Source organism: Gymnoscopelus microlampas (assembly GCF_963454915.1).
Source record: "Gymnoscopelus microlampas genome assembly, chromosome: 16".
In the NCBI taxonomy this organism is placed as follows: Eukaryota; Metazoa; Chordata; class Actinopteri; order Myctophiformes; family Myctophidae; genus Gymnoscopelus; species Gymnoscopelus microlampas.
Window position 1 is genome coordinate 31,894,274 of NC_139953.1, and position 24,499 is coordinate 31,918,772.

Genomic DNA, 24,499 nt, shown 5'->3' on the forward strand with positions numbered 1-24,499 from the left:
GGACGCCTGGCCAGACGGCAGCCCACCGCCCAGGCTGCTGCCGCTGCTGCTGCTGCCACGCAGACGATAGAACCCGGCAGCACACTCCTGAGTGACGGGAAACACACACAATGTTATAAATACAATAATGAATGGTCTCTTTTTCTTCTTCTCGTTTGTTTTTTGTTATTCTGTTAATGTTACATTAGCTTTCTTCTCACTCTGTGTTTATTAAAGGTTCTATGACATTCATTTTCTCTTTTTTATTTTTTATGTTTTTTGGGGGGTTTTATGACCTCAATTACACCCAAAAAAATCGGAACTTTGAACATTCAGTGGATTTTCTGTGGTCTGGGGTTTTCTGAATAATTAGGCTGAAAAGTAATCTGAGTTTGGCCCTTCGACAGTGAAGCCCATTAATCCCGCCCACTCTCCTCCTAGCCCCTCCCCTCCCCTATCCTTTCCTTTGGGGGGGGCGGAGCAGAGGCGATGATTGACAGGCAAAATCCCTCAACAGCGACACCCGCAGGCAAAGATTTATTTGTTTATTGCAGTTGAAAAGGCTTTAGAAATGTGAGAGAAAAACACTTGCCATGGATCAATTGATTGGAATTTTTGTTAAAACTTTTTATACACGTTTGAAGGACCAAGACTTTTAATGTGTGGTAAAACTGAACGTCATGAAACCTTTAATCTAGTTATATATTTATCTTTTTGGTTATTTTGAGACACCTTGTTTGTGTACTTTTCCATGGTAATAATATTAGCCTGGGTTTAAACACTCACAGGCCATATTATGGCCTGGCTGTGAGTGTTTAAACCCCACCAAGAAATCCATAAACACAACGTAAAAAAAGAAAGAAAGACATACACACACTGGTCTACAGGTAAACAGGTACACACAGACACAAGTGGATCTACAAGGCCGGTGGCTGCGACGCATTGTACTGGGCAGGTAGATCTGCTATTTTTGGTGAGTGACATTGGCGCACAACTACGTATCAAATTGGAAACACTGTTAAATACCTAATACTAACCCCTACCTCAATTTCTTTCCGAATTGTAATCTTGTGAGGATCAGGAAAACGGTCTATTGTCTATTTCTCAAATGCTACTATACTTATACGGACATTTGACTCTTACAAGTATAGTAGTACAAGTACACACACGTGCACACGCTCGCACACACACGCACGCAACCTACATAGCTGTGCACCTCGCTGCTATAGGTGTCATTATGACATTATGCTACAGTAACAATGTCAGCAACTTGTTTACATGCAACACATTCAGGTACACAAACATAGGAGCTCAGACACACCCACACCCACACACACACACACACACACACACACACACACACACACACACACACACAACCCAGATAGCTATGCACACGCACATAATCATCCTTAATTGTTATTCCTCCAGGCAACTGTTGACCACCCACCCACACACACACACACACACACACACACACACACACACACACACACACACACACACACACACACACTGTACACAGGTGCGCAGGAAAGCGCGTGCACACACACACACACACCAAAAAAACGCACAATTAAGAGTTATTCCCTTCAGTAACTTTTGAACACAGATACACACAGAAAGACACGCACGCATCCATGCACTGGCACGCAGACGCACGCACACGCACACACAAACACACATACACACACACACACACACACACACACACACACACACACACACACACACACACACACACACACACACACACACACACACACACACACACACACACAGCAGCAGCAGCAGCAAGGTAACTCTCTGCCTCTCTCTGCCTCTCTCTCTCTCTCCTGTTCAGTAATAATTAATGGAGTCCATTTAAAGAGCCATCTGTTCCCTCGGCTAGTCGCTAAACGCCCGTTTAAAAATACTTTATTAACAACGACGGCGGCTACGAATAGAACGACCATCTGTCAGCGCAGCCCTCAGCGACCTCAACATTTAGAGTTTAGCTACCGTTTTGCTAATAGGCTTCTGTTTGGTTGCTTTCTCCATAGAGCTCACCAAAACTAGCGGCAGCACTGTGTACTGCTGTACGTCGCTGTCGGTGTGAAAACCTCATTTTTACTAAACCGTTCCCATTTATTGTTATTACATCACATTACATTTACATTACATTACAGTCATTTAGCAGACGCTTTTATCCAAAGCGACTTACAATAAGTGCAATCAACATGGGTAGGGAACGAAAACTACTAATCACCAGAGGTTATAAGGGCATTTTCTGCAAAAACAAGCAACCAAGAGTATACCTAGCGCTAAGGTAAAAGTGGAATATATCAGCTACCTATTTCCTTAAACAGATGAGACAAAATAGCTAAATCAAATGAGCAGGAGCTAAAACAAATAATTGTATTGACTAAACAAGATCCAATAAACAATCCAACAATAAAACAAGCATTCGTACAACTAGTTAACAAGTAGGCCAGGCAAATTAGAGGAAGGGTAGTGTTTCCTGAAGAGGTGGGTTTTCAGCCTGCGGCGAAAGATGGGCAGTGACTCTGCTGTCCTGACATCAGTGGGAAGTTCATTCCACCACTGTCTGCCTGGTGTAAGTTTTTGTTATTAAGAACAAAAACAATGAAAATTGTGAAAATAGACGATCTACAGGCTCACAACGCGCCGCAACGCGACGCGTTGTGAGCCTGTAGAACGGCTATTTTCACTACTTTTGTGCGACACTCTTGTATGATGATGTAGGGCGTTAGTTTACAAGAAAAAAACATAACAAGTTGAAATATGGAGATATGAGGTTTCCAGCCCCGTCACCGACGATCAGGCTTACCTGAAGCGGTGGAAGTTTGTGATAAATCGGAGGCCAAGTCTTTCTTTTTTTTAAAGGTCACACATTGTGGAGGAAAAAAAGCCCTCACTTTTTCAGTGCTTGTGCGTTCTGACGCACCCACACAACACACAAACTGTACAATAAGGCATCCTAATCAGCTTCTTGTGGGCTGCATAAGGTCGTGATTCAGCAAGCCTCCCCGCTCCTACGTCAAAGTGGGGCCTCATTGAAATAATCACCCGTTCTCCATACCTCCACCCACTCCAGGGATGGGATGGGACCCATGTAGAGGCAATGCTCTCAAAGGTGGTTCGATTTTTTGTTAATTAGTTAGCATAAAAATCTGTTTAACTACTTCAAACCTTTACATTTACCAAAGCATTAGTTATTTAAAAATAGCCGATCTACAATCTCACAATGCTGCATGATGCAACGCGTTGTCATTCTCACAGAAATCTTTAAAACATTTGGTCCGCAGCCAAATAGGTTTGGTTCCATTTGTACACCCCCCAGAGTTACAGACCGGTGGGGTCCATTTGGTTAGTAACTATCAATAGTTGGGTACCCCCTGGAATTCCCCCCGAGGACCACAGGGGGTCCACTTTGAGAACCACTGGTAAAGAGACATGCTACAGTAGAATAATGCATAGTCTGAGTGGTATTTATTTCCAATTTATTATTCACTTTATTTCCACTTGGCCGGCCTGCCTCCGTGCCTATGTGTTGTGTGTGTACTGTGTGTGTACTGTGTGTCTATGTGTTGTGTGTGTACTGTGTGTCTATGTATTGTGTGTGTACTGTGTGTGTACTGTACCTCACAGGAGAGTCCAGAATATCCCGCCGGACATTCGCACATCTCGATCTGATGGGCTCGCTCACTCTCTGTGGAGGGTCTGCCATCCTCTGCCACGGTCAGACTGATCTCTGATATACTGGGGAGACACAGGGAGAGAGACAGAGAGACAGACAGAGAGAGAACCAGAGAGAGAGAGAGAGACAGAGAGAGAGACAGAGAGAGAAACAGAGAGAGAGAGACAGAGAGAGAGACAGAGAGAGAGACAGAGAGAGAGATAGAGAGAGACATTCAAGACATTGAAACAAGTTGCAGAGGCAAAATAAAAACACAAACATTGCAGTTACAGTCATTGCAAGTGGGCCCCCGAATAATTGCCAAAAAAATACATTCTCTTTTAACCCATTAAATCCGGGAAAGCATCTGTGTCATTTTGTGTCATTGCCTCGTCACTCAGGGGTCCTTCTGGTCGATCGACACGGTCACGACTTTTTTCTGTTCTGGCCCCACAGTGGTGGAATGAACTTCCCACTGAAGTCAGGACAGCAGAGTCACTGCCCATCTTTCGCCGCAGGCTGAAAACCCACCTCTTCAGGAAACACTACCCTTCCTCTTTGCCTGGCCTACTTGTTGTTAACTAGTTGTACGAACTCTTGTTTTAGTTTTGTATTGTTTTTATTGGATCTTGTTTAGTCGATACACTTATTTGTCTGAGCTCGTGCTCATTTGATTTTGCTATTTTGTCTCATCTGTTTAAGAAAGTAGGTAGCTGATATATTGCACTTTTACCTTAGCGCTAGGTATACTCTTGGTTGCTTGTTTTTTGCAGGAAATGCACTTAAGACTTCTGGTGATTAGTAGTTTTCGTTCCCTACCTATGTTGAACACACTTATTGTGTATAAGTCGCTTTGGATAAAAGCGTCTGCTAAATGACTGTAATGTGATGTAATGTAATTTTAAGATTTTAGTTATAGCAACAAACGTTCTTCAGAATTTTTAGAATCTGCCCTAAATTAAAAGTTTTCATTGTGATACCGACAAGTAAGACGCGCGAACGCTGGAAGCGAACGCAGCTCGAAAATAACAATAAGAAGAATAGAAAGGAATGAGCAATTACTTGGCATCCGGCCTGAAATATGCACAAATGACATGGAATTCTTAGATATCCCAATAGATGAACTCGTGTAGATGCTTGTAGATGTGTTCTTTTTGACTGTCGCTGCTATATTTTTCTCAGAGGAGTGTAATTAGTCACCCAGGGGCACAGGCGAATTTCAGCCACACTGTAGTGCATGCAGGCAATGAGAGCGTGAGTCACATGGGGGCGCGGCTGCACACATATTGCACACAGACAGACAGACACACAAGCCGAGCCGAGTGTCATAGTAGGCTCCACTTGGGCGGAGGCGCGGCGATTCCGCGTTCGCAATAAACAGAAACTTTAAGTGTGCCAAGTTGGTGCCATTGATCCACCGTGTTAAGTGGTCAGATGGGTGGGCCACCAACGCCTTTTCGAGATTTTCAAGTGGGCCCTGAACCCAGGAAAGGCTGAGAACCACTGCTGTGTGCCAATTAGTAACCGGTAGTATTGATCTGTTGTGAAGCACAGGAGCAGATATGTTATGGACCTCTGCCTCCGGTGTTACCCAACACTCAATATCCACCTTATGACCTCTGAAGATGAACTGCTATCAATATCGTCATATCCAGCGGTGGAAAGTAACTAAGCACATTTACTCAAGTACTGTACTGAAGTACAATTCTGAGGTACTTTTACTTTACTGGAGTATTTCCAATTGTCTATACTTTTACTTCTACTCCACTACGTCTCAGAGGCAAATATTGTACTTTTACTCCACTACAATTATTTGAAAACTTTGATTACTAGTTACTTTGCAGATATAAATTAACCACTTTAGCCTTATTTTATACCAAGGCTATTTTCAAACATTTTAGTACTTTCACTTTTGGTACTTTAAGTACATCTTGTTACCAATACTTTTGTACTTTTACTCAAGCACATTTTGAATTCCGGACTTTTACTTGTAACAGAGTACTTCTACATTGCAGTATTGATACTTTTACTTAAGTACAACATTTAAGTACTTTTACCACCACTCATCATCATTGACGTCGGGCGGAAACCTTGTATCTCCATAGTTCTTTTTATGTTTGTTTTTCTTGCAGATGAATGCCCTAATTTATCATATCGGGCAGAAACTTCTTATCTCCATATTCTAACTTTTGGTGTTTTTTCCTAAATTTGACGCTGTCCGACCTGGCCGTAGCGTGACGGTCCAGGCACTCAATGCAAGCCTGACAGTGTGTCGCGAGTTCGACTCCCGTTCCCGACAACCTTTGCTGCGGGTCATCCCCCCCCCCCCCATCTCTCTCCCCATTTCCTGTCAGCCTACTTTCCCTATCCCTCTCTAAATAAAGGCATAGAAAGCCCCCCCCCCCCCCCCAAAAAAAAATGACGCTGTCCTATCACACAAAAGCATCAAAAGTAGCAGATCCGCAAGCTCAAAACACGTCGCTTCGTGCCGCGTTTCGAGCTTGCGGATCTATTACTTTTGATGCTTTTGTACTTTTTGCATTTGTTTTATTTGAATCCTGAAAAGTAAGTTTTGGACTTCCAAGGCTTCCGATGAAAGTAGTGAAAATAGCAGATCTACAAGTTCACATTGAAGCTATTTTCACTATTTTCAAATGTTTTAAAAATAATAACGGAGAAAAAAAGGAATGGTTTTGGACATACAGTACAAGGTTTCCACCCGACCGACAGCAACGCTAATATTTCAAAAGCAGGCCAGTCAAATGGCGCAGCCACAATGAAAACGAGAGGGAGGGATGTGGTCTTTTACACTGACAGTGAAGATAATCATCACCTGATGTAATAGATGACAGATATGCTTAATTAACTTGCCTCCCCACTGATTTACGGGCCAGTGTCACACCAAAACAATGGGTGTGTGCAAATGGCAACACGTCAAGCTGTGTGTGTGTGTGTGTGTGTGTGTGTGTGTGTGTGTGTGTGTGTGTGTGTGTGTGTGTGTGTGTGTGTGTGTGTGCGCGTGCGTGCGTGCGCGCGTGCGTGCGTGCGTGTCACTAACCGTTCAAGGCTGAATAACCCGAAATTAACCAAAATTAAGTCACACAAAAAATAAATAAAATACAAACAGAATATTAATGGAATGCAATCTATAATTGTTCTTCATACAATATTTTGCAATACCTAATTAAAAAAACAGCTGTACAGAATGAGATATAGACCTCATTGTTTTAAGCCCTATTTGAACTGTCCACACATAGGACTGCAACTTTATTTATTGATATGACGGCATAGACGGTTAACCGAGGTTAACTGCCCACATTCCAAAGTTCCCAAAAAATGTGCGTGCGTGCGTGCGTGCGTGCGTGCGTGCGCTTTACCGGCTGTGTCTCATCATGTTTCCATGTGATGCCTTGATAAGAACGTAGTCCACGTAGAACAGAATGTCCATGAAGTCTTCCCGGGTCATGGCGCGTCCGTCGGCGTGCTTCCACTCGTGCTGGAAACATGGACACAAAGACCTTTGATTTGACATGTTGTAATAATTATTTAGCCATTTGGCAGACACTTCTAAAAAAGGCGCAGGATGGGAGTAATTAGATGCAATCTGTTCCTTCTTGTGGATGATCAATCAATCGGAGAAAAAAAACAGCACGTCAGTGTCTAGTCTAACTAACTCTAGTCATCCAACAACAGGTGTAAGCGGTCATGTGATTATTGCTCAGAAAACATGTTGTAACTTGTAACCATTTAAACCAGGGGTCTTCAACAGGGGGTCCGGGACCCCTAAGGGGTCCTCAGAGTTACTGCAGGGGGTCCGCCAAATCTTTGTGTGATACGATTTTTCTTTTTTTACCTTAACCACTTGAACCCTAGCATCCCTTTTCTGAGGAGAACTTTAGCAGATCTACTTTCTAGATCTACTTTAGCAGATCTACTTTAGCAGATCTGCTATTTTTGGCAAAGAGGTAAAGGTGTAGATAGAAAAAGAGCAGACCAAGTAAATAAAACAAGTATAATCTGAAACGCAATTTTATACAATATAGAGGGGGTCCCTGCTTCATCTCTCTCACAGCTAGGGGGTCCTTGGCCTGAAAACGTTTAAGACCCCTGATTTACACCCCATGTGGTTGAGCGGAGTCCCTCAGGGCTCTACACTAGTGTATTTTCTGTTTTCTGTTATTGTGGGGAAAGCTCTCAATGAATATAGCCGACCAACAAGCTCACAACTGCTCCGCGTTGTGAGGATGCTGGGATTTACGGATGCTGGGGTTTAAGTGGTTAATGGGTTACATTCTTAATTTGGTGACGTCAATTATTTTGAATGATTGATTGAAAGCTGCTAAAATCATATACTATTATAATCATATACTATTATTTACAGTTAAAAAAGAGAGTTAAAAAGAATACATTTAATTTAATACAGTCGATTGATGTTGATTTAATTTGTATTACATTGGTAGAAATTGAATTTATTTGAGACACATTTGCTATTGTATTGCCTAAACAAAGGGTCAAGAGCCTTCATCTACTGCTTTGTGGCTAAAACAGGAAGAAGAAAAGCCCAGGATTCTATTGTTGTTGTTCAGTGTGCACTCTTGCCAGAGTGCAAACGTGAATGCCAAGTGAATGCCAAGAGATTGTTTTGTTGTATTCTTGAATGCCACCTTATTTTCTATATAAAAGAAAGCTTTCATTTCACATTCCGACATCCTGTCAAATCATTTTGAACATACAGTAGTTAATCTACAAAAAGTTATTTTCTTACAATACAAAAAAGGGACTATTCTAGCAATGCTTCAAAATCCCCACTAGAAACAACTTGCATGTTCAATTGTGACATTTAGCCTAGACAATAAAACATAACTTTGTATTGATTAAACAAGACCAGGAGACCTGGTTCTGCCAGACCCAGAATAAATTCCTAGTACTTTATAAGATCAGAGCATCACGCTATCAGTACGTCACGCTAAGATCAGTACGTCACGCTAAGCTTGGCCAATCAAAAAGAGGGACAGGGGAGGAAAAGAGGGACAGAAAAGTTTTCCATGTATGGACGAAAGGGGGACAGTTCTCCATGTATGGACGAAAGGGGGACAGACAAAGCCTCATGTAGGCCGACCCCCTGGGTCTGGCAAAAAATGTCATCAGTAAATTTCCACCACTGCTTTTGAGGTCCTTTTTAAATTCTCTCCCTCGTCATTTTGATTCCGACCCCGCCCCCTGTCCCCGTGGCCCCTCCCTCACCTCTGTCATGTCAAGCTCGTGGCGAGTGAGCTGTCCAATCTGGAGCCCCGGTACGTGGCGCGTCATCACGCGGTCTCTGTTGGGCCCGCCTCTGATGATGACCTGAGGCTCATAGGAGGAGGCGCCAGTCTCGTCTCTGGCCTCGTAGTACACCGCATACTTTAACTGACCCCCATACGCTGTGATCTGGAGAGAGAGAGAGAGAGAGAGAGAGAGAGAGAGAGAGAGAGAGAGAGAGAGAGAGAGAGAGAGAGAGAGAGAGAGAGAGAGAGAGTGAGTGCGAGAGATAGAAAGCTACAGTATGTAGGTGGGCGGATAGATTGATAGTCCCGAGCCGAGCTCATTCTCACATTCACTCACTCATTCTGGCAAGCACACACACACGCACGCACACACACACACACACACACACACACACACCACACACACACACACACACACACACACACACACACACACACACACAGGCACACACACACACACACACACACACACACACTCCTCACCATGGAGCCCCTGAACTGCTCAGGCAATCTCCAGTAGTAGGGTTCGGTGAGGTCAGAGGTCACGAGGTCGGCGTGAGCCAGGATCTCCGGGTGCTGGAAGGTCACGCCCCTCCTCGTCTCCGCACTGTTGGACTTGTCCACCAGGGGGAGCACCTTCTGATCTGGCTTCAAGGATAGCTAGGAATGAAGATAACAATTATATACATGATTATTGTAAATAATACAGTTAAGAACACCATGTATTTTCACATGTTCAGTTCAATTCAATCCAAAGAATGACTTTTTTCTTTTTATCCATTTGTAGCTCTGAGAGTGTACAAATGCAACCAACCCCATCCCTTAAGGGTCCATTTGGTTACATTTGTACAAAAGCTTTAGTCAAAATGCTAATCTTAAGAAACACATGTTGATACACACAGAGGAAAGCCTTTAGCGGTACACTCTGTGGCAAAAGCTTTAGTCAAAATGCTAAAGATTACTTTTTGTTGCTCTCCCTCATGGAGCTACTTGCGGATTATACCAGGGTCAGTCCACCCTTAGGCGAACACGCACTGACCCTCTGCACCTAACCTCGCATCACCAGTCTTTCCACCTCGGAGGAAAGCCTGGTCTGCGTTCCAGAGGACAACATATGATCCGGTCTAGACCACGCCTATTGAAAGAAAAAAAGAAAAAAGAATCCTCTTTCCGGTTCTGCCTATCCGGTTTTGCGGTTTAAATGGAATAGAGTTTCCCCGTGGGATAATACCGACGCTAAATAGTCTCCGGATAGTGCACGCACATTTACATTTAAAAAATAAGCTAAACAATGCCGTATCAAGGATTTTATTAGCACGCACCCATTTTGGGGTGAGACGTCTTTCCGGTTCTGCCTATCCGGCCACTTTTTCTTTTTTTTACTTCCGCGCCCGACCGGATCATATACCCGAAAATGGAATGCTGCCCAGGCTACTCTGCACCTTAATCCCCATGTATAACGCACACACTTTTTTTGTTTTTTTTATTTTTTATTATTGCGCTCTTTTTTCTCTCTAACCACCTTAGCGTCTATAAGTATATCATGCACAGTATACATACATTGCTGCTATGCTCAGGCACCTTAGTTTGTCTCTTATCTCAGGTACTTTGTAAATATGTAGATAACTTGTTTTTGGCCTTCTATTGTTCTCTTGTTGATCTCCTTCCCACTTGCCCCCTACCCCTCTTCTTCTTCTCTCTCCCCACTCTTCTTTCTACGGAATCTAACGTTGCGATGGGAGTGATGTACAAAAACGAATTTCACCCACTTTTTTACCTTGTAAACCTGTGATGTGACAATAAACCTGATTCTGATTCTGATTCTAGTCTCTCGAGCCAGACTGTTGACTCAATTTTCAAAAGCTTCCGTGAACCGTGATACAAAGCGGATTTCCCGCTTCCCTCCCATCTTCCGTTTTGTCTTTGCAGTCGCGTAAATTTGTCCTAATATAAATCAAATTAGTTGAAGCATATAGTGCGTACCAAAAATCCTGAAGGTGGCGTCTTCAAGTGTCATTTGGTAGCGGCGGACATCTTTGTGGGGTATAAACAGGTTGACTTAACTCACTGAGTGCCAGGATTGCCAGAATTATTTCAGAATTGATTCTGAAAAGTGCCAGAGTTTTTTTCACAGAAAACAAAAAGTGCTTAGGAAGAGAGATATAGCCTTTTTTAGTTCTAAGTTAAACAAGGAGTGGATGGAGCTGCACATCTTCAGGTAATGATATCTTGTGTTCTGAAAATTTTTTTCAATATTTTTTCAAAAACACGTCAAACACGTTAATGGCACCCAGCGCCATAGCGGTAAAAACACGTGAAACACGTTAATGGCACTCAATGAGTTAACATTGCCCCCCACCAGTATGTCTGCAGCTACTATGCCACGCCCCCCATGGTGACGGCACGTTGGCAAGCACTATATAGCTTTACTGCTTAGCAGAAATGGAAATTCAAGAACATATTTTCGGGAACAGAAATTATGAACAGATGACAACTTCCGGACATGGTATTCAGGAGGCGTATAGTTCCAGACATTCAGAGATTGTGGAATAGTTGTCTGGCTACGCAAGACTACATTTGCATCCTAATAAAGTTCAGTTCAATGGCCTCAATTAATTTATGATTTAATTTATCCTCTTGAGTGTGTACAAATGTAACCAATTTGGTTACATTACGGGTCCAATTTGGTTACATTTATAAACCAAACACTGAGGATTTCTCCTGTAAAAGAGTCCTATAATAAAGTTGTCTCCTTTAGCTGGAGTGTTGGAATCTTCATGGTTGAGTTGCCCAGTTTTCTTTTGCCAATATTGTCTGTAGTCGGATTCTGATTATTCCTTTGTCTGTTTCAACATGACTCTTGGACGGCGTTGACTTTGGCATTATTCATCCTGCCCCCCCACCACCCCCTCTCTGCAGGCCTCAGATATCCACTCGCTCTTTCAGCGACGCCAAAGTGTGAATATGAGTTATTATAATTGTCTCCATCTGTTTTGCTCTCTTCTTTCTTCTCTTTCTTTCAAAAAGCTTCTCATTTCTGACTCGCTCTCAGTCCCTGCCACCCATCTTCTTCTCATCTTTTCCGTCAACCCCCATTCGTCTCTCTCTCTCTCTCTCTCTCTCTCTCTCTCTCTCTCTCTCTCTCTCTCTCTCTCTCTCTCTCTCTCTCTCTCTCTCTCTCTCTCTCTCTCTCTCTCTCTCTCTCTCTCTCTCTCTCTCTCTCTCTCTCTCTCTCTCTCTCTCTCTCTCTCTCTCTCTCTCTCTCTCGCCATCAATAAATGCCTCGATATTTGAATATCGTCTGAATAAGATGGCTGTGTTATGTTATTGTTGGCCGTGTGCAGCAGCTGAGAGGACGCTTTTAGAACGCCATTTATTTACTTCCCTGCAGTCTGGTTATTCTGTGGGTGTGGGCTGTACATCGTCACTGTCAGGTGAAAACCTTGTATGTCCAAAACCCTTCCTTTTTATTATTATATAAAAAATTGCCGCTTGACAAGCTCACAAATCGGCTATTTTCACTAATTTAGTGCGACACTCTTGTAGGATTAAGTAGGGCATTAATTTACAAAAAAAAAACAGAAGTTGAAATATTGAGATAATAGGTTTCTACCCAACAGTGACGATGTACAGTACGGAGAGTATACAACAGTCAGTGTGCAACTGATGTCATGATGCTGTGAGTATTATGTGAATAATATTGGACTTATGGACAGTGGTTTGTAGTTGAGAGGACAGCTTGAAATATCATACTTCTAATCTGTATAGACAGTGGTTCTGTGGTATGGAGCCAGTCACAGTTGATACTAACTCTCTGTCTGTCTGTCTCTGTCTCTGTCTCTGTCTCTGTCTCTCTCTCTCTCTCCATTGTGTGTGCTTCGATTCAATTCATTTGAGAGCATTTACAGGAATCTCATCGACATTCCTCTTCTGAATGCCTTGGGTGTCAGTATTGATCATTCCAAACAAATATAATTTATACATTGTACACTTGTATAAAAAGTTGCATATTCTCCTCTCTGCCAGGAGGCAGAGAGGATGTTTTCGTCCATGCCCGTGTGTCGGTGTGCAGTTCATATCGGACGCCGTTGGACAGCATCAAACTGCATGCACACTCCTGATAGGCCTAGGAGGTATATTCTTCACAATAACCATTCCACATACAGATAAATGTGTTTTACAACTTCTCTAAACACTATTAAACACAATTTGTATTCGCAAGTGTCTGGCCAAAATGACATAGGCACCTGGTACACCTGGTACAGGTAATGTACCAGAACTGTAATTATGTATGTATTTTACAGTTAATAATTTATCCAAAATGTCCTCTGGCCTAGGACCCTGCAGCAATCCTATTTGAGCGTTGCTTCTGTATAGGCAAACGCTGAAATGACAACGGAGCCACCATGGTGTCACCATAAAGACTACTAACATGAATGATACACTGACCTTATCTATTTAATCAATTAAACCGATCAAATGGTATTTTTCTTCTTTTTGGGGGGGATAAATGAGTCTATGTGTATGTGATGAACAAATCATCAACCGGGTGATAATCTATATTAATTTATTGTTCAGGGGTATGAACATGTTTAGGGTCTGTTCCCAATACCCATTCCTACTACCTAGCTCTCTCTCTCTCTCTCTTTTTCGTTCTGTCCCTCACTTCTCTTTTCTCTGTATTTCTCCCACTCTCTATTCTTCATTGTTGACGCGCACGCACACGCGCACACGCACGCGCACACGCACACACGCACACACACAGAGAGCTCTCTCGATGTAAACACCCAATGGCAGGCTGATTAAAATCACTCTGAGGCATTGTGTGTTTGTGTGCAAGTTTGTGTGTGTTTGCGTGTGAGAGAGAAACAGAGAGCATGTGAATACCATTGAGTATTATGCACACATATGTGTGAGTTTGTGTGCAAATGTTTATATGCGTGTGTGTGTGCATGCATGCATGCATGTGTGTTTGGTGTGTTTGGTGTGTGTGTGTGTGTGTGTGTGTGTGTTTGGTGTGTGTGTGTGTGTGTGTGTGTGTGTGTGTGTGTGTGTGTGTGTGTGTGTGTGTGTGTGCGTGCGTGCGTGCGTGCGTGCGTGCGTGCGTGCGTGCGTGCGTGCGTGCGTGCGTGCGTGCGTGCGTGCGTGCGTGCGTGCGTGCGTATGTGTGTGTGCACGCGCATACAGGTCCCTCTCCAGTGTAATCTCACGAGTCAGTGGTTCAGAGAAAATCTCCCTCTTTCCAATAAACTCTCCTTTTCTCATTCTCTCCATTTTTTCATCTCCCCGTCGCTCTGTCCTTCTCACTCTTTCAATACTCTAACTCCTTCAACTACCCACTCTGTCCCCGTCTCTCTCTCTCTCTAACTCTCACCCTCTCTGTCTATCCATCCCACAGCCTCCTCTATCTGTCTCACTCTCTCTCTCTCTCTCTCTCTCTCTCTCTCTCTCTCTCTCTCTCTCTCTCTCTCTCTCTCTCTCTCGCTCTCTCTCTCTCTCCCTCCCTCTGACTCTCTTTCTGCCTCCCTGTATTGCCTTTTCTATCTCTTCTCTCTCTTTCTACCTCTGTTTCCAGTTAACAGGAGCAAAGCCAAATGTATACTCCGGCGTAGTAGATTGACGAAAGCAACTGATATCCAAGCGGATCACTCGAAATCTGTTCCTTACGTCAAGCGACATCGTTTTCCGATGCCGAATAAATTAAGCCACACTATACACACTAGAATATGTGACTACCTTTGTGTCTATGTGCCTTCAATTAGTTCTCTCTTCCCCTTTTCTGACAGTCAACAGCAAATTAATTGCATGGGAGCCCCAGCTCGCTCTGTCCGGACAAGCGTTTCTCAACAAGGCCTTTAATAAAAAATACTCTAGAGGTTTGGTTTGGTTTCATTTTACATGACTATTTGACAGACTGGCGTTTGAGTGCTAATTTAACTCTGAGAGTGTACAAATGTGGTTCCATTTGTACATTTACAACAACCAAAAGCTGACCAACGTGCTGAACATGGTTAAAAACAAGACAATTCAAACTAAAGCATCGAAACAAAAGAAACATCAACAAATAATATGCATTGATCAAGAACAGAATATGCAGAGTTAAGACAGATCAAGTAAGCTCAAGTTGTATGCTAAACCGTTACAAAGTGCAATAAAAAGCCAGAGAGAACAGATGGGTTTTAAGTAGGGATTTTAAAGGCCCCAATCGACTGGGCGGATCTGATGGGGAGGGGCAACATGTTACAGAGCCTGGGGCCCGCAGCCGCAAAAGCAAAAAGTCACCCCTGCTCTTCAGGTTAGTCGTATGAACGACCAGCAACCACTTGTCCGCAGACCTTAAAGCCCTGGCTGGGATATAGGGCTGGAGAAGATCCCAAAGATAAGAGGGTGACAGACCATGAAGGGTTTTAAAAACAAATAAAATAACCTTAAAATCTATTCTAAAATTAACAGGGACTCAGTGAAGAGCGGCCAGAACTGGGTTAATGTTTTTTAGTGCCAGTGAGGGTGGCGGGCGACTGCGTTCTGGGCCAGCTGCAGACGCCTAAGTGACGCCTTATCGATGCCAGTGTACAATGAGATGCAGTAGTCTATTCTGGAGGAAATAAATAACCATCTCCAGCTGTTTGTGCGGGAGGTAGGCTTTGACCTTGGCAATAAGCCTTAGTTGGAAGAAGCTTGTTTTGACAACGGAGCTGATGTGTTTGTCAGAGTTAAAGGTAATATTTCTTTGTTACAATAAGTGTTAAGTAGCTCCATATTGTGATAGTAATAATTGCTAGTATAGAGTGTTCTGCAGCTCTTTATTAAGCAGAAGATTCATTTTCAGGTCGGGATACCAATTTTATCCAATCAGGAAAGAGAACTCACACAAGATACAGAAAAAAATTAAGTGAAATTGGAAGTGATGACACAAAGAAATGAGCACACAAAATTAGAACTGGAACACTATCAAATTGAAGCGGATAAATGGGTATACTGTATCCGGACTGGCTGAAATTGACAAACCACCTGAAAATGTATTTTCTGTTTATTAAAGAGCTGTAGAGACGGGGAGACTCACGTTGTTCAATTTGTTACTGAACAAACACTATAGCAATGATTCCTATCAGAATATGGATCTTTAACCTTTTAAGGCGTAAAAAGGCGTTGGTTTCATTTTAGGCTTCTCAAGAGTTGAATTATTGTTAAACAGCAGTTATTTTGATCAACGTTTGCCTGTCATCTCTCCTATGGTACCAACATCAATACAGCATGGAATTGTGGACAAAATCTTATCCTAACGATAACAAAATATTCTAAGTTTTTGGTCTACATAAAGAGTCTAAATCTCATCAAATGGTGGTCCGTGGCTCAAATGCCGAATAAATAATGGACCTTGATATGTTTGAAAACCACTGTCTTAGACATATAGTCAACCCAATAGCCAGATGCAGTAATAACTTAAGTAATCTGAAATGTTTCGTAACCAGTCTTTTCCTTGTGATTATAGGACCATAGTGTATAATATCTGTCCTCAAACAAACACGCAGGGTCTATTTCAGAAGGCTGAGCATGCATTCAATTAAAAGTAAAGATGATTACGCAGCACTAGACGTTGAATCTTAATGAAGTCACACGACGTACAGCTGATACTATAATAGTCTTTCTTTCATTTGCTTTCACGTCTGTGCAAAGCCTCAGAGGACACCGGTTGCTTGTAAACCTGGTGTTCACATGCACTTTTATTCAGGTAGACTCGAGTAAATTTAGTCTGTCACCGTGGGGGATCCAGGCTCATTCAATCTCAGTGGTACTTTTTTAGTGTGAGGGACACAAACAGGAGTCAGTGGTGGAACGTATTTTACATTTTTTTTGATAATTCTACTCCACTACATCTCAGAAGCAAATCGTCGCTGTCCGGCAGAAACCTATTATCTCCATATTTTAAGGCGTAAATGAATGCCCTACTTGATCATACTATACAGCGTCACAAACGTGTCGAGATCGGCTATATTCAAAACATTTTATAGTAGAGTAGAGTATTTCTACATTCCGATATTGATACTTTTACTTAAGTGAATAAGGTTGAAAACATCTTCCATCAGTGCTTTTTTTTTGTGTGGGGACCCAAAAAGGACTCTCTCTGGAACCCTTCATGTGGGGAACAGACAACATACTACAGTCAGTCTCCCCAAATACGCTGGATAATTAACATAATACTTGTACCCCCGTCAGGAGGGGATTCCTGACCCAGTTTGGATCTAAAACCATAGTTCTGCCTCTCTGTGTGTGTGTGTGTGTGTGTGTGTGTGTGTGTGTGTGTGTGTGTGTGTGTGTGTGTGTGTGTGATTCAACTTCACATCATATATCGTGGTGGTTCTCAAACTCTTTCATGTCAAGGACCCCCAAAATGATAATGTATTTGTCTGCGGACCCCCATCTCAAAAATATCTTGTGCCAGGGACCTCCAGAAGCAAAGATTTGAGTTAAAGGACGACTTCACCGATTTTCAACCTCATGATAAAATGGTACCATTTTTTCCTACTTGGTCCGTGTCTCATAGTAGGGCTGTGGACAGTCCAGAAACCTGTCTACCAGTGACATCATCGTTAGGCATGATTTTTTTTTCCAACAAGATTTCACATTTTTTATTTAGATTTGTATTAACACGAAAACAATGGCTTCTTTTATTGCATTGCAACTTTCCAGGAATAGAAAGCCTGCAGTTTCTATTAGCTTGGATTCCCCATTGATGATGTTACTGGTAGACGGGACTCTGAACTGTCCACAGCCCTCCTCTGAAATAGCAGATCTACAAGCTCATAGCGCGGCACAAAGTTTACCTGGTATCCCCCCCCCCGGACCCCACTTTAAGAAACATCGATCTACAGTATGGTACCGTGCGCAACAGAGCCAACTCACCCACATCCTGATGAGCCCTTGTGCCTCTGAGCAGGACTGCGTCAGGCCGTAGCAGTAGCACTTGCTGCAGCCCAGGGGGTTTCGTACCGACAGGCCGAAGGTGCCCGGCTTGCAGCGGTCGCAGTTCTCGCCCGCCACGTTGGACTGAGAAAGGGCCCAATTTTCAACACACACACACACACACACACACACACACACACACACACACACACACACACACACACACACACACACACACACACACACACACACACACACACACACACACACACACACACACACACACACACACACACACACAGTAAAAACTGTTAGGCTATTGATTGATTGATTGATTGATCGAATATTTTATTAGTACAGTCAAACACTTTGTCTAAAACGATAACACCTAAAAAGTCCTTGTGATCTTGTAAGGACATACAAAACATTCAATATCATCACAAATACAAAACACTATATGTACAGAGTAGGAAGGGGGGGGGGGGTGCGGGGTAAAAAAGGGGGGGAGGGGCGGTCGCCTGTCTAAGGGAGAAGTGATAACTACCTCCCCCTTTGGCCTCCTGAAAGGTGAATTCCTGATGGTTGACATGCAAATGCAATACATGCAGTTTTCCAGGACGCCCAAACAGCCATATTATGAAATGGCCAAAAATAGCCAATCTACAAGATCACGTGTCACGTTGTGAGCTTGTAGATCGGCTATTTTTGCCAAAGACATTTGATGTAGACGTACAAAAGCAGTCCAAGTACGGTTATAACTCATGTCCTCATGTTTTACTAAGAATAGAGGGTTTTAAATGGTTAAAATAAGCTGTGTATCAGACGACAGAGTGAAGTGACAGAGCAGTGAGATGGGCCAGAGAGACAACGTCATGACAGATGGGCTGTAAGCCACTCCACCCCACAATGACAGCACACACACTCTGCATTTTATGATGACACAATATGGCTCGTTTAGCTGTAGCACACAACACATGCACGCACGCACACACGCACAGGGTCAGGACACAGACAGGCCGTCAAATACAAGGACAGAGACCAACTGTCAGGCAGGCAGGCAGACAGACAGACAACTGGTGGAGAAGCACAGGGAAAACAAGAGAGAGAGAGACAGAAAGACGGACAAGCCCCATTTATACGTTGTCGTATGATGGCCGACCCAAAATAGCAGCGTCACGGATTTGACACGTTGTGAGTTCATGGATCTATTTTCTGTCGTATGTCGTATGATGGAGCATGAGTTAGGACGGACAGACAGACAGACAGACAGACAGACAGACAGACAGACAGACAGACAGACAGACAGACAGACAGACAGACAGACAGACAGAAAGGTGGACTGATAGAACACGTCCAGGTTTATCTAAATGTGAAGGTGACAGTGACAGCATGACCTGAGACCTTATCAAATACCTCCAATCAGAACTGTAGGGGACGCTGTGTGTGTGTGTGTGTGTGTGTGTGTGTGTGTGTGTGTGTGTGTGTGTGTGTGTGTGTGTGTGTGTGTGTGTGTGTGCGACTGTGCGTGTGTACGTCTGTCTGTGTGTGTGTGTGTGTGTGTGTGTGTGCGTGCGTGTGTCTGTCTATCTGCCTGTCTGTCTATTCATGTCTCCAGTTGCTCTGTCTACACCTTGGGGAGTGTGTGTGTGTGTGTGTGTGTGTGTGTGTGTGTGTGTGTGTGTGTGTGTGTGTGTGTGTGTGTGTGTGTGTGTGTGTGTGTGTGTGTGTGTGTGTGTGAGATGGCAGGCATCACACTGTGACATTTGCTGGAGTAATTATGAATGCACACACACACACACACACACACACACACACACACACACACACACACACACACACACACACACACACACACACACACACACACACACACACACACACACACACACAGTGCACACACGTAGGATAGACACACACATTGTAATGTTTAAAATAACACATTAAAGCTCAACAGTGTGCAACCGCTTTTCAATCTGCTTTGACATTTAAAGCTAAACTATTATCTGTTGGGCTTAGAACATAACATACAACTCTCTCTCTCTCTCTCTCTCACACACACACACACAACCATAAAATGCAAACAGACATGAAAATACATAATCTATGTGTTTTTCCGTAAGCCTCTACATATTAAAGTTTGCCTGCACTATGAGTGTGTGTGTGTGTGTGTGTGTGTGTGTGTGTGTGTGTGTGTGTGTGTGTGTGTGTGTGTGTGTGTGTGTGTGTGTGTGTGTGTGTTTTCACCTTGCAGCTACATCTCCCCGTACGGTCTGCGCAGGCGCACACGCCTCGCTCCAAGTCACACGTCTCGCTGTCCGATCCAGCCGCGTCACACTGGCATGCAATGCACTGTGGGGGAAAAAAACCCAGAAACGGGTTCTTCAGAAAGTTGGACGAGGGTCTCCACACATAGACAGAGGACTTATGGCATACAACTAGCATTACAACTTATCCATCTGTACTGTAACTTTCAGTTGTATTGAATATGGGGCAGCCATAGCTTTGATTGATTTTTCCCATTGTGGTCCATTGTGCTCAATTCGTCAGCTTGGTGGGTAAATGGCAATCAGGAGGGTCATGAGTTCGTCCCCCCCAGTCCGCCCAGTACACGTGCCGAAGTGTCCCTGAGCAAGACACTATCTAGCAACCCCACCCCTGAGTGCTCATAATTACCATTAATAAAGGTCTAACACTCAGGACTACTGTACTTACTTACTTATTACTCAGGACTACTTACTTACTTACTTATTACTCAGGACTACTTACTTACTTACTTACTTACTTACTTACTTACTTACTTATTACTCAGGACTACTTACTTACTTATTTAATAACTTACTTATGTACTTACGTAACTATTATATACAGTAGATATGCTCTATAGTCATATTTACAGTACCTGGGGGAAGTCTCTGTATCCCAGCTGACACTCGTTGCATTTCTCTCCTCTGAAGGCGTCCCGGCAGAAGCAACAGCCTGTGTTGACGTTACACTGCTGAGTCACAGAGCCCACCGCGCTGCAACCACACTCCTACAGTACACACACGCACACACGCACACACGCACAGAGAAAGACAGAAGTGAGAGGTTTCTCTAATTGTGTCACTCAGCCACACTCGACAGCCTCTAATTTATTTATTTTTGGCAGAAAGAGAGCACAACCAAATTACTAACAGAAAGAGCAGCCATTATGTCATTAATAGCTGCCCGTCTGAAATGTTGAGATACAGAAACACTTAGCATTCACCCAGGATTAGTGCCCAAAATGCACAGGGATTTGTCTTGGTGACTTTGCTGCAGAATTTAAAAAAAAATAAGGTACAACATACAAAAATAACCAGTGAAAATAACCAATCTTGAAGCTCACAACGCGTCGCTATGCAACCGGTAGCTCCATTTTCAGTAATTGTGAAAAACTATTATTTTATTTCAAATCAGTAATTTTGTAAGGCTCCGTCGGCATCACAGTGATACAGTACAGAGGTATTTTTAATCCCCCCTCCCAGCTCCATCGGGTCAGCTTGGATGTCTGGGAGCTCAGACAAGTGATGCTGGAGTTTCCCCGACAACAGAACAGAGCCTCATTAAAAGTATTGGTTACAAGGAGAGACAGATTATGGTTTAAAAGGGATGTTAAGTGGTTTGTCTGAGGAATGAGAGCTCGGGCTGTGTGTTTTCATGATATTTGTTGAATTGTCATCGGTACGAGGTTAAGGGAAGTTAACAAGGCTGGGGAAAAGTACAGTAGTTGTGTTCTGTTGTGATCTAGTACAGTGATCTAGTACATTCTGACCACTTAACCAATTTAGAGTTGAGGCCGATTCTACAAATGCCTTCTGAATCAATAGTTCTCACACTTTCAAGATGTTTTCAAAAATAGCATTGTATTGTGTTTTGTGTTGTGTAGTGTTGTGTTGTATTGCACAATGTTGTTGCATTGTACCATGTTGTGTCATGCTGTGTTGTGTTGCGTTGTATCATGCTGTGTTGTGTTGTATTGTACCATGTTGTATCGTGTTGTGTTGTGTTGTGTTGCATTGTGTTATGTTGTCGTGCTGTGTTGCATTGTTGTGTTGTGTTCTGTGATGTTCTTTACTGAGCTCTGTTCTGATCTGTAATGGATGTGCTACACTATGCGTTGTGTTCCTTTTATCAGTCTATTAATAAGTAAATTGAGCAACGTGCTTTCATGTCTGCGCCGCTAATTATCATCAGTTTTCAACTGCTATCTGCTTCTAATAGTTCACTGTTATTATTGCCTTAGGGGCTTTGATGAGTTTCACTGCAGTGTCATTACCGTTCAAACACTTTAGACAAACTAGCATCAAAAGACAAGAGAGAGAGAGAGAGAGAGAGAGAGAGAGAGAGAGAGAGAGAGAGAGAGAGAGAGAGTGACAGGGAGAGAGAGACAGGGAGAGAGATAGGAGTGAATTAGAGAGAGAGAGAGAGAGAGAGAGAGAGAGAGAGAGAGAGAGAGAGAGAGGAGAGGCACATAGAGAAGGTGAAAAGACAAAGTGAGACATGGGAGGAAAAGGCATATAAGGCCTGTTTATACTTTGTCATAATGTGCTGACAGAGCGACAGAGCATAAATTAGGCAAAAAACGCAAAGAAATAATGCAGAGGAAGAGAAGAGAAATAGGGCCGGTTAATTTAGAATTTTCCGATATGACAGATACGTTTTAATTAACTACTTGAAAAGAATCAATATTGACCCGTGGGAAATACACATTTTCACGGTATCTTTCAATAGGGTGGAGTGGAGGGGCATTGTCATTCACCAACATAATCCTATCTCTATCCTCGTCTCGCTCACGATTGTGGTTTTAGTAAATGAAGACGCTAGATGCACAGAGTCTGAAAGTGTCACTAAGGAGATTCAGATAAACGTGACAACAGCAACATGCATTGAATTCGAATATCAACGTTTGCTCTGTGAAAGGTGTAAGTTGTGTGTCGCTTAGAACTGGATGGAAACAATAGGTTTAAGAAGAATAAAACGAACAAATGGTGAGCTACAAAAGAGAGAGCAGAGGGCACGGATATGAGAAGGATTTGGATTTTTGAGGAGATATTATCGGTTTCTTAGAAACGCAGTAGAGAACAGGAGAGACAGAAGAAAGACAGAGAAAGAAGAGAGAGGGAGGGAGGGAGGGAGGGAGGTAAGATAAAAAAGAGAAGGGAAAAGCAAAAGAGGATGAATTTAATGAGGAGGGAGGAGAGAAGAGTGTGAGAGAGAGAGAGAGACAGACATTTAATGAACTTGCAGTATGAAAGAAAAAGAGAGAAGACTTTGAAGAAAAGAAATAAACAAAACGACAGAGCGAAGAGAGGATAGTGGGGGAGAGGAGAGCCAGAAGCAGAGAGGGAGGGAGGTGAAGGAGGAGAGGAGAAATTAACTGACAGCAGAGAGCGAGGGAGGGGAAAAAAAGAAGAAGAAAAAAAAAGAGGAAAAGCCCTCATTGTGCCATCTCTCTCTACCACGCTTAAAGAGCTGGAAGGATGAATAGATAAAAAAGTCCATGTCATTAATACAGAGGTGTTTTATTTCACACGGTTTTGGTGCCAGTGGCAGTGATAGCTGTACCTACAGGTGTAAATTGCCACTACATGCAGGGTTGGATTTGGGGAGAAATCAACGGCTCTGCTTTTGATATGGTCATTCATTATGTTTTATTCCTGCTTCTGGTCAGACAACATTAAATACAAGCATTTCCCTTTGGGAAATGTAGACTGCCTCAAATGATTGATATTTATTAAGTTAACAATTTAATAAAATAATACAAAAAAAGTATCTTAACCACATTAACCCTGGCATATCCCTAAGTAGGGATTCTTTTTTATTTTATTAAAACAAAATTCAGAATATTTAAAAATCGAACGCTGACTTTAATACTGTAGGTAAGTCAAATCATAGAATCTGAGGTCTAATGGCTTTATGTAGTTCTGTATCACTCCATGATAAAAAAAAATGGCAACAAGGAGTTCAAACATCACAAGGTGTTAACAATAACCAATAATAAAATGACATGAAAGGGTAACGTTTAAAGAGTGGTTAGACCACTGCATGTCTCCAGGGAAAACAATCCACCTAATTAGAATGAGAGGCAGAGATATGGAAAGATGCTTTTAGTTTGATGAACTTGAAAGAAAAAATTATCAAAAATATAAATGTTGCATGGCAACCGCCTCTACTTTGCGTCCGGCGTTTTTCAATTATTCCATTAATCTATGTGATTAATTTAGACCCAAAAAAATGTAGACCCAAAAAATGAAAGTAATAAAAATCCCAAATGATGGTAATAGCTCATCACAAGTTATCTGAACCCAACAGACACTGCGTAATCTGTTTACCCTGCAGTCAAAATGCTAGCGTTTCATTTTATAATAATGGAACCAAGACAAGCATTCCCATTTTGGTAAAGTTCTATAGCACATTTTATTATTATCAGAAATGCTTACAATTCCATTAATTATCTGTCAATCTAAGAATCGATTATGTGATAATGATTTCACCCCTAAACTCTGGCCCACCCTACTCACCTCGTCCTCCAAGGGGCTTCAAACGAACCGGCGTGCGACAGCTAATCCACCAAATCGATGTTGCAGCGCTACTACAAATGCTATGAAATACAGAGTAATCCACTTGAACCCAGGTGTGGTACTGTACG

The 24,499-nt window shown here is 42.7% G+C and overlaps 1 protein-coding gene across 1 annotated transcript in view; it reads right to left on the minus strand.

The window, feature by feature from the left end:
• The window catches only part of lama2 (laminin, alpha 2), a 278,412-nt gene that overhangs the window by 79,373 nt on the left and 174,540 nt on the right, over positions 1 to 24,499 (minus strand). The window contains exons 26-33 of the mRNA XM_084082844.1: positions 20,729 to 20,860; positions 20,074 to 20,178; positions 17,830 to 17,973; positions 9,409 to 9,585; positions 8,903 to 9,088; positions 7,036 to 7,154; positions 3,624 to 3,741; positions 1 to 87 (exon numbers count right to left, since the gene is read on the minus strand). The exon at positions 1 to 87 is cut by the window's left edge and continues 93 nt beyond it. Coding sequence (XP_083938970.1) covers positions 1 to 87; positions 3,624 to 3,741; positions 7,036 to 7,154; positions 8,903 to 9,088; positions 9,409 to 9,585; positions 17,830 to 17,973; positions 20,074 to 20,178; positions 20,729 to 20,860 — 1,068 coding nt within the window. The remainder of the gene's footprint in view (positions 88 to 3,623; positions 3,742 to 7,035; positions 7,155 to 8,902; positions 9,089 to 9,408; positions 9,586 to 17,829; positions 17,974 to 20,073; positions 20,179 to 20,728; positions 20,861 to 24,499) is intronic.